The 10,039-nt window shown below is 57.5% G+C and overlaps 2 protein-coding genes across 4 annotated transcripts in view; one reads left to right on the forward strand and one right to left on the reverse strand.

Annotated features, from left to right (window-relative positions):
• TEAD2 (TEA domain transcription factor 2) overlaps nucleotides 1-2,362 on the forward strand; it is a 13,957-nt gene extending 11,595 nt beyond the window's left edge. The window contains exons 10-12 of the mRNA XM_039878718.1: nucleotides 256-456; nucleotides 1,129-1,281; nucleotides 1,773-2,362. Coding sequence (XP_039734652.1) covers nucleotides 256-456; nucleotides 1,129-1,281; nucleotides 1,773-1,886 — 468 coding nt within the window. The 3' untranslated portion in view covers nucleotides 1,887-2,362. The remainder of the gene's footprint in view (nucleotides 1-255; nucleotides 457-1,128; nucleotides 1,282-1,772) is intronic.
• Nucleotides 2,363-2,510: 148 nt separating this feature from the next.
• On the reverse strand, nucleotides 2,511-8,033 carry CD37 (CD37 molecule). Of its 3 annotated transcripts, none has more exons than XM_039878686.1 (9): nucleotides 7,932-8,033; nucleotides 7,200-7,274; nucleotides 7,018-7,090; nucleotides 6,057-6,181; nucleotides 5,880-5,954; nucleotides 5,178-5,282; nucleotides 4,303-4,539; nucleotides 3,854-3,937; nucleotides 2,511-2,885 (listed from the first exon to the last, which is right to left on the reverse strand). In XM_039878686.1, the coding sequence occupies exons 2-9, from the start codon at nucleotides 7,266-7,268 to the stop codon at nucleotides 2,808-2,810; spliced, it is 846 nt and encodes a 281-aa protein (XP_039734620.1). In that variant the 5' UTR covers nucleotides 7,269-7,274; nucleotides 7,932-8,033; the 3' UTR covers nucleotides 2,511-2,807. The 3 variants fall into 3 exon arrangements, with proteins under 3 accessions (XP_039734620.1, XP_039734618.1, XP_039734619.1); XM_039878684.1 differs by lacking the exon at nucleotides 7,932-8,033 and adding an exon at nucleotides 7,711-7,849 and having other exon boundaries at nucleotides 7,200-7,332; XM_039878685.1 differs by lacking the exon at nucleotides 7,932-8,033 and adding an exon at nucleotides 7,711-7,843.
• Nucleotides 8,034-10,039: the final 2,006 nt, after the last annotated feature.

The following is a 10,039-nucleotide window of genomic DNA, read 5'->3' on the forward strand; positions in this document are numbered from 1 at the left end:
GGCTTTGAAATCTTGAGTTGGAGCCTTTAGGGGACAAAAGTTGAATTCTGGGGTCCCTCTGTTGGGGGCTCACTGGGGAGAGAGGGACAGGACAATGCGGGGGACTTGGGCTTCTCCAGCACTGATGGAAGCGTGGGCCTTCTTCAGAAACCGGCCCCCCGGAGAGGTGAGGACTTTACGCCAAGGAAGAAAGGTGGGAACTTCAGGGGCAAATGGGAGAAGCCAGGCCATGGGGCAGAGTTCCCATGTTAGAAGGGACGTCCCTTCCAATTTACCCGTCTCCCCATCCCTCAGGCGGACCTGAACTGGGGCCCTAGTGGCGAGGAGGTGGGGGCCGGTGGCAGCAGTGGTGGCTTCTATGGCGTGAGCAGCCAGTACGAGAGCCTGGAGCACATGACCCTCACCTGTTCCTCCAAGGTCTGCTCCTTCGGCAAGCAGGTGGTGGAGAAGGTGGAGGTGAGGCCGGAGGGGTGGAGCTCCGCGCAGGTGAGCGCCCAGCCACCAGCCACTTTGGGGGTGCAGACTTAAATGGACCAGAAACCATGACAGCTCAGGCACCTAGCGGGGGTCTTCATGGTGGGGGTGGGGTGTCCCAGCCTCTAGGGGGTTTAATGCATCGACTTAGAGCTGATATGGAGTTCTAAAGTCACGTGTCGGGGTCACTTTGAGGTTTCAAAGGTAATGCGTGGGACAGAGATTTACAGTCACTCAGATTCAAAAAATTCTTGTGGATATGGAAGAATCCTCAAGGCAAGGAGGTCCAGGGCTCGCACCTAAGGATTCTGAGGACTTGCGGGGTCTCGAGTTCAGAGGTCATAGAGTTTGGAGATCCTGTGAAGGGTCTCTGGAGGATTTGAGGGCATCTGAGGGCCTGGGGGTCCTTGAGGGGTCAGAACACGGCTCTTAGGCGCTCGGGGTCCCTAGTTTGCGGGCTCGGCAATACTGAGTTGGACAGCCGAGGGTTCCGGGTCCCATCTCTGGTCACCGTGGATGGGGCGAGGCAAGAGGGAAGATAGCGGTGGGGAGTGGGCGTGGTATCTGAGGGGCACGGAGTGGGGCTGGGTTCCTAGGGTGACCCCTGTTTGTGTCTCAGTCACCGTCCTCCCCGCTCCCTGTCCCCTGGTTCAGACGGAGCGCGCCCAGCTCGAGGACGGCAGGTTCGTGTACCGCCTGCTGCGCTCGCCCATGTGCGAGTACCTGGTGAATTTCTTGCACAAGTTGCGACAGCTGCCTGAGCGCTATATGATGAATAGCGTCCTGGAGAACTTCACCATCCTTCAGGTGATGCGCTGCGGCTGGGCCGGAGCGGGGACCCGGATGTGGTGGTGGGGGGGCGCCCAGCACAAACCCTCGACCCCGGGGACCCCTGCACCTGGGACACTGACACAGTGGGCACTCTATAGCATTCTCGTGAGGGGATGCTGACCTGGAGGACACGCGGGGTGCATCCTTAGCTAAGGGGACCCCGTTCACAGGGAGGGGACATGATATGGTAGGATGCCTTTAACTTTGGGGAATGTGCTGAGTCGGGGACCCCTTTCACCTGGAGAATGGGATGTGGTGGGGACTCCTTTGACTCTGTAAGGTGATATATATCATCTGATGTGAGGCCCCTCAAACGGAGAACCCAACATGTTGGGCATCCCCTCTACCTGGGAGGTGTGACGTGGGGGGGCCCCCTTTCCTGGGTATCTCATGATAACAGTGGGAGGGCGTGGTGGTCCCTTCTCCCCCTGCCAAGAATAACCCCCTTCTCCTGGCCTCCTTGGCAGGTGGTGACCAACAGAGACACCCAGGAGCTGCTGCTGTGCACCGCCTACGTCTTTGAGGTCTCCACTAGCGAGCGGGGAGCCCAGCACCATATTTACCGCTTGGTCAGGGACTGAAGGGGGACCCCAAAAGTGGCTCACCCCAGAATGCCCTCCTCCCAGGAAGGACCTCCGGCTTTCCTCATGCTTATCTGGGGAGGGAGCTGCTCCCTATTAGAAGGGGACCATAAAAGCTGGGTGGTGAGCCTCACGGCCAAGGACTGAGAGGGAAGGATGGACCCTGATATTGGGACCTCACAGGGTTGTCTGAAAGGACAGATCACTCCAGGGTGTCAGGGACTGGCTTCTCAGTCTCTAACAGGGGCCCTCCCCCTACTGTCGTGGGTGTTTTAGAGAGCCCTAGTTACACATCGGCTTGTCCTTCTCTGTCGTTCAGCCCTTCCTTTCCCAGTCTGCCTCTCCTGACCTCCTCCACCTTGTGACCCTGATAGCGAATATTGAAGGTTAACCCTTTCCGTGCAGGAGCAGAGCCAAGGGGGCCTTGGAAAAAAATTTTGTTCTTTTTTAAATATAACAAGAGATATTTATAAGTGGGTGTTAGGGTCATGACTTTTTCTCAGCTGGGCCAACAGTGGGGTAAGGCTTTTTAATGTCATCCCCTCTTCTACGTGAGCTCGACTGTGTGCCCCCCACCCCCCACTCCAAGTGTGTTGGTTTGCGTTTTGACAGAGGATAAAGCTATTTTACCAAAACACAGGGGATTTATTTGGGGTTTGGGTGAAAAATAATCTTGTGGGAAGTGGTAGGCTAACTGATGAGGCCCGGAAACAAATGAGGTATCTTTGGGGACAGGAAACTGGGGGCCGGAAGCCCCAGTTCCCGTGGGAGAGGTGACAGCAGTGTGTGGGGGGTAATGTGGAGGCGGAGGGCTTAATGTCTGGGGAGAACTAGGGGTTAAACAGATATTTACAGGTGACAAGGAAGTAAGTGCTCTGAGCGCTTGAAGGGGTCAGGACGGGACTTTGGGAAGGGTGGGGCCTAGCGGTACCGAGCGATCCTGTCGTAGACTTGGTCCAGGTTTCTGCACAGGAATATGGAGAGCGTCATGAAGCTGAGCTATAGAGAAAGGAGACGCAGTCAGAGAGGCGGAGTGGGTGGCGTTAAGAGAGTGGTGGGGTGGGGTAGTCCGGAGGAAGTCAGGGGTTAAATAGGGTGAAGAAACCGGGCCGCTACTGGACGGGGCAAGGCTAGAGGGAGAACTGGGCCTGGGGTCCGGGGAAGAAAAGAATGGTACAGCTACGGGTGAAAGGGCAGGTGGTCATGGGGTCACACCAAAGATGCGGAGGAGCAGGAGAGGGTGGATACAGGGTCGGGGAGCGGGGGATCCAGCTGCGTCTAATGCAGGTCTAGAGCCTGGGAAGGAGCGAGATCCGGAGCAAGCCCAGGGTCTTTTATTCCGGAAGCTCATCTGTCTCCCCCTCTGCCTGCGCCTCTAATTGCACCTCGGCGGCCTCCACCTCTGTGCCCACGCTCCCGGTCTCAGGCTGTTCCTCGTCTTGATCCCAAAGCGGCCAGGGACCCAGGGCCATGGGCAGCTTGCCCTGCGGGGCCTTGTCCCCCCAATTGGGGCAGGCGTGGGCCATGCTCCAGCCACCCCTCAGATTGCCGCTACGCCCGCTGCTGCTCAGCACACCACCGCGCCCGCTACCGCCATCAGCGCTCAGGCTGGGCCCGGGGCTCGAACCGCACGCGCCCTGCACCTGTGGCTGGGGTTCCCGGCCGAGCGCTCTGCGTGGCAGTAGCAGGCTCAGCCCTGCCACACTCACCTGCGGGGAAAGGGGAGGGATATTGTGCTCCGCCGAGGAGGCCCGTGGGAGCCTCGTGAGGGAGGGTGGGAATGCCTGCGTGCAACCAGTTAGGGCTCACAGGCTAGGTCTCCTCCCAGGTGGAGCGACAGAAGGACTTGGATCGCTGATGCTCTATCACGCATGCGCCTTTCCCAGAGCCTGGGCGGACACGCGATATGCGGCAGGGCTATCTAGGGACTGTAGGGCCAATCGGGAGTGGGGGCGGGCCCGGATTACCTCGAGGAGACCGACACCCAGGCAAATGCCCACTATGGAGATGAAATTGTTGTGCAACCAGTTCTGGAGGTTCCGCGCGCAGCCCTGGGAAAGCAGAGAAAGGTTAAAGATGGGTTCTTCTTGGGATGCGCCCTCAAGCCCTGGCCCACCGTTCTCAGCGCAGCTCTCACCCCTCATTCAGGCACCGCCCCGTTTCCCTAGTTACCAGGGTTTAGTCTCGGCCCCGCGGGGCCCAATCCTCCCCATCCCGAGGCATCTGGCGTTCCAGGTCCTCCCCTTTCACCTAGATCTTTTAGGCCCCGCCCCGTCCAGGGGTTCTGCCTTTCCTGTTGTACCGTTGTCTCGAAGCCCCACCCTCTTTGCAGACCCCGCCCACGCACTGAGGCCCCGCCTCCTTCGGGCCACGCCCCTCCCGTTTCCAGCGGTTCCAGCTCCCAAACCCTGCCCACCTCACGGTAGGTGTAGCTGCTTGCCGGGACCGCGCAAATGTCTGTATTGTGTCGGGGCCGCGCCACTGGCCCCAAACGGCTGAACTGGGGGAGCGAGATCTTATCGAAGATTGAGGAGTCGTTGGTCGCAGATGAGTTATAGCAGGAGCAGGGCACGCGGTACGTCTCTGACTCGTTGCTGCTCAGGCTGGGGACACGGACCCAGTCCTCAGGAGAGTTCCAGCCGCAGCAGCGCAGCTGGGAGAGGGACAGAGTCAGAGGGACCGGGACTGGAGCGATGCAAGACGATTTGGGGGATCAGGGGACTGGGTGATGGCATGAGGTCATGTTGGCAGGAGCGGGCTAAGTGGTGGGCTGGGCTGGGGTCACGACAGGGCCAGGGCCAGGGGCAGGGGACATTAGAGGACCTGGGGCTGGAGGTGAAGCTGCAGAGTGACGCCGTGGACCGAAGATTGGATGGGCAGTGCATTTCAGCCGCAGGAGACAGGTGGATGGGAAGGCGGGGCCACGGGAGTGACCAGGGAATAGAGGCCCACGTGGGCTGGGTCCCCTGGGAGCCAGAGTCACTACAGGCCAGGGAGTGTGGTCACACTAGGGCTTTGTGGCTGAGGGCGGAGTCTCTCCAGGGTCTGGGTGTGGGAGCTGTGGTCTGGGCCACATTGGGGCCAGATATGTTATCATTAGGGGGCGGGGCCACGTCCGGCGCGGCAGGAGGTGGGGGTGGGGGGGGTAGGGTTACATTAGGGTCCTGGAGCTGGGGTACCGGCTACGTGGGGCCGGAGTCTTCTCCAGGCAGGGAGCGGAGCCACGTCGGTGTCCCAGAGCTAGAGGGAGGGGTACACGTCCAGGCGGGAGGGGGGTGGGGCCTCACGCACCTGGAACTGCACGTAGTCCCAGCTCTCCTCCGCCGCCGTCTGCTCCGGGTTGGCGCGGTAGTTTTGGATCGTCTCCTGCACGATGTCCTTCACTCTCCGCTCCAGCTGAGAGGCCGAGAGTGAGGCTGGACCCCCAGCCCGCTCCCCATTCCATCTGCCCGGACCCAGTCCAGCTATTCTCCGGCTGTCTCGGCCCCAGGGGTCCCTGAGCATCTTTATGCTGGCGACGGTTCCTCACTGAGCATCTTTATGTTGGCGACGGTTCCTTACTGAATGGCTGGCAATGTCCTTGCTTCTCAAAATCTCTCTGCTCGTTTTTATCGTCAGCCTTTCTGTTTCTCTCGCGATCTCCTACGATCTCATCATTAGGTCTCTATCTCTTCCTCGGAGCCTCTGTGTCTCCGTGCGTTTTCTCTCTCTTTTTCTGTTTGTTTCCCTTTGGAGCTCTGTCTCGCTATGTGCGTCTTCTTCTGTCAGCGTCGGTCTTTCTCCGCCTCTCCCTGTCTCTATCTCCCTCTTTATGTCTGTCAGTCTCTATCTTTTCTGTCTTCGTGTCTGTTTCTCTCTCTTCCTCCGCCCGTCTCTGATGCTTCTCTTGACGTCAATCCCTGTCTGCCTTTGTTCCCGTCTCTTTCCAACCCCCACCCCACGCCCACCCGCTATCCATCCGCCAGAGGAGAAAGGTGGAGAAGGCAAGCTCACCCGGATCCGCTGAGTGGAAATGAGGATCCCCAGGGTGATCTGCGTGACAAACAGGAGCAGCAGTATCCCAAAATACTGGGGGGCAGAGTGGAGAGGTCAGGCCGAGCCCCTCCCCAGGATGCAAGAGTTCTATCTAAGGTGGGTGGTCCTGGGGTGGAGAGCGGACGGCATACTCACCAGGCCCAGGAGGCAGCGGAGCTCCTTCAGGGCCCCTACACAGCCCAGGAGGGCAAGGCCCATGGTGAGGATTCCTGAGACGGCCAGGGCCTTGGACCAGATCTGCAGGGGCATGAAGGACAAGCCTGGGGGAGGTGAGAGCAGACATTGGGCCCCGTGTGTACAGCTCCAGGCAGCCCCATTCCCTACCCCTGCAGCCTATAAAATTGGGAGCAGTATCCTGGGGGGTCTCTTTCTCCATTATGGCACCCTGTGCTCTGGGTCTCTGTCCCCACCCCACCCTGAGTCTCTGTGCCTCTCCTTCTGGAATTCTCTCCTCTGTCTCTCCCTCTTGTCTCTCAGCCTCTCTTTCTTCCTTCAGATCCTCCTCACTCCCAACAGCTTCAGCCCCGCCACATCTGTGACATTGGATCAGTCACTTTAACCTCTCTGCAGCCTAGGGGATAACTATATCTATTTCCTGGAGGGGTTTCGAGGGACACCCAGGAGTCATGTGTTCAACCCAGTCCTCGACACAGGCGAACACTTCTTAATTACGAGCCGTTAAGAGTTTGACTATAACCCCATTATTTTCTACTGTTAGTATTAGTGTTATATCTGCTCTTGTACTTCCTTACTGTATAACATCCAGTAAGTGACTTCCCCTCTCTGAACCTCAAGAGAAGGGAAGGTTTGTGGGAGGATCTGATGAGCATCCGCACGAGATCTGACACATAGGAAGTACCTGAGAAATGGCTGTTATTATTACTAGTGGTATGCACAACTCGTTTGTCAGAGGCAGACACCGAGGCTCAGAGAGACACAGCAGTGGCGAATGGTACAGCAGAGCTTGGGACCTGACTAGGGAGCTGGGCACCGTGGGGCTCCCTGGGACAAGGGAGACACCAGGAGGCCACTTGCCGGGAGTCTGGGTCCATGCCTGCTCCAGGAAGGCCCTCCCCGACTGCCCCGGCCCCCTCACCCACAAATGACACGAAGCTGGTCTTGTCCATGAGTATCCAGATACCGAAGCAAAAGATCAGACTGCCTAGTACCTGGGGAGAGGAGATGAGAATACAGTGATGGGTGAGTGGGGATTTGAAGGGTGGGGTGGCTGCGGCAGGGGCTGGGGCCGGGGGGCTGGGGAGCCATGAGGCAACTCACGAAAAAGAAGAGATTGAAAACGAAGAGGAAATACTTGATGAGGCTGAGGCAGCTGTCTTGGGCCGACATCTTTGCCTAGAGGGGTGAGTGACCAGAAGAGGAGTTGGCACTGAGGGAGACAGGCAGAAAGGAGCTGTGAGAGAAAGAGAGAAAGGAAGAACACAGAGAAAGAGGAAGTTCCAGGGGCGGAGTCTCGCCCCCTCCCTCTACACACGAGGTGGCTTTCTCCTCTGTCTCTTTCCCTGTCTCCCTCACCTGCCCCTCTGGGACACACATACCAGTTCCTGAGGGGCCTTGGAATTTGTGGACATCAAGGACACACCGGGCAGTCCCTCCCAGGCCTTCCTACCCCAGGCCGGAGGACCGACAGGGACTCCTGATCTACTTGTACCCACTTGCTCTGGACACCAGGACCCCATGCTGGCCGTGGACAGCAGCTGACCTCACAGACACTCTGACCTCACTGCCTGCTGAGCTCTGCCATGTCTGCATCCATCTCTGGCCCACTTACTTGGCCTTTGGTCTTTTGTCCTCCCCTCTCCAGGTCTGCTCCTTTCTCTCTGGGTCTTTATCCTCTCTCCGAGTCTCTGTCCCCCTCTTTCTCTGGGTCTCTGTCTCCCCCAACCTCAGGGTCTCTGTCTTCTCTCTCTTCTTTGGCTTCTCTCTTCTCTCAGTGCTTGGCCTTTTCTGTTGATCACCCCACCCCCCCACCCCCACCCCTTCCGTCAATACCCCCTCTCAGAGTCTGCGTCCTGTTTTTGGCAACGAGTGTAGACCAGGTGCTCCCCCGCTCTGGGGCAGGGGCTGGGCACCTGGGGGAAGTGAAAGTGCCGCAAGGCCCAAGTGGGAAGGTCCCTGGGAGTGAGGGGTGGCTGGGCAGTGCCAAAACACTCAGAGCGGAGAGAGAGAGAGCGGAAACCGGAAACTGAGCCTCAGGCAGTACTTCCTGCCTTTGCAGTGGGGCCCTCAGAGGAGGAGGCCTGAGAGGAGCCAGGACTGAGCCCGGGGCCTTGGCAGTTAGATCCCAGGTTTGCAGTACCTTATCATCTCTAAGTTTGAGCGGGGTGGGTAGCAGCCTCTGAAGTCTCCCCTGACTCCCCGCAGAATCCCCGTTCTTGTCAAGTCCCAAATCCTCAGATTTCCAGTGTGTCGGGGATGTTTCTCCCATCATGACATCCACCCAGGCCCTAGAAAACCAGCCCCTCTCTCTCTCTCCCCTGAGAGATCTCATCTACTCTCCTTTTTAAGGCTCCAAGTGCAATTTATTATTGTCATTAAAAATCAATTCAAATTAATAGTATTCTGGTCTTTGATTCTGGGCTCCCCCCAACTTTACGGAGGAATAATCGACAAATATAATTGTATATCTATAAAGTGTACATGATGATTTGATAAACAATATACATCGTGGAATGATTACGAAACTCAAGATAATTCATAGGTTCGTCATCTCACATAGTTAACATCTTTTTTTTTTTCCTTTGGTGGTGCGAACACTGAAGATCTACCCTTAGCAACTTTCCAGTACTCAGTACTGTATTATTAACTATAGTCACCACGCTGCACATTTGACCCTCAGAACTTATTCTTATAACTAAAACTTTGTACCCTTTGACCTATATGGAGCTTCCCATTTCCAGACCCTCTCAACCACCATTCTACTGTTACTATAAAGCCTTTTTTTTTTTTTTTTTAAGATTTAACATAAATGAAATTTTGTCTTTGGCTAATTTCACTTAGCATAATGCTCTCCAGTTTCATTTATGCAAACAGCAGGATTTCTTTCTTTTATGCTGAGTAATGTTCCATTATGTGCGTACGTGCAAGGGAAAGGGGGGGCAGGGCGCCTGGTCTGAAGCGGGGAGCGGGAGAAGCGGTGGGGCATGCGAGGGCGAGGACCTCTGCGAGCGCTGGGGGATGCAGAGTGGCAGACCGACCGCTGGGTCACGTGGGAGACACGTGCGAGAAGGCCGGCGCATGCGCAGAACTGCATTAAAAAAAAGCGGCACCTACGGCCGCCGAGCGAGGATCTCGGAGCGAGTGAGCCTCGCGATACCTGACGGGGCCTGAATTGGTCGCTAGACTTCTCACTTGAGGCTGCTTCACCCTCGTTTTCGCCTGACGGAGCAGATTGAAGAGTCCGGGCCTCGAGACTCGGGTGAGGATGCCTTGGCCTGGGGAGCCCCCGAAACGTTCACGGATCTGGGGTGTGAGGCTGGACGTCCCTCCCGAGGGGTAACAGGCCACTGGAGCAGAGCCTCCTGGCCACCCCGGGCTCGGTGGAGCTGAGGGATCAAACAGGCCTGAGAGGGCCCTTATTTTTTCTCCCCTAGAACCCAGGAAGCTGGCTCCGGTCCTTTTCTGCTCACCGAATCCGACTCTGAGCCAATCTCAAGGCCCGGCCTTCGCGGAACTCGGCCACCAGCCTCCCCCCGCGCCTTGAGGACACGCGTTGGTTCAAGCTCCCAGACCTCGGACCCCGGACCCCGGGTCCAGCCCCATCACCCGCCTGGTAGGGACAAACAGTTATTTCCTGTGCTTTGAGGCACCTGGACACCGGCTCCTTCCTTTACTTTTTGGAAATTATCATTCCAGAGTAGGAGGTAAACGGGCCTTGCGGGGCGACCCGAGCACTCGCCAGAGGGCGCGAGCCCGGGAGAGCAGATGCGGGAAATGACGATGGAGGACCCTGCACGCTGGGCCACCACCAGGCCCTCTGCGGCCTGGGAAGAAGGGTCACCAGGGGATCCAGGGGGCTTTAGAGATGTCACATGTGGCCGGTTTGCAGAACCTCGGTTCGCCAAACTCATTTCTCTCACTGAGGGATCAGATTTACCAAT

This window comes from Pteropus medius, unplaced genomic scaffold (genome assembly GCF_902729225.1).
Source record: "Pteropus medius unplaced genomic scaffold, Ma_sr-lr_union100, whole genome shotgun sequence".
NCBI lineage: Eukaryota > Metazoa > Chordata > Mammalia > Chiroptera > Pteropodidae > Pteropus > Pteropus medius.

Coding starts and splice junctions, on each gene's coding strand:
- CD37 (XM_039878686.1), bottom strand. CDS start 7,268: ATGTCGGCCCAAGACAGCTGCCTCAGCCTCATCAAGTATTTCCTCTTC. Junction 7,091..7,199: donor TTTTCAATCTCTTCTTTTTC/GTGAGTTGCCTC, acceptor TCCTCTCCCCAG/GTACTAGGCAGTCTGATCTT. Junction 4,540..5,177: donor GGGACTACGTGCAGTTCCAG/GTGCGTGAGGCC, acceptor TCCCTCTCCCAG/CTGCGCTGCTGCGGCTGGAA.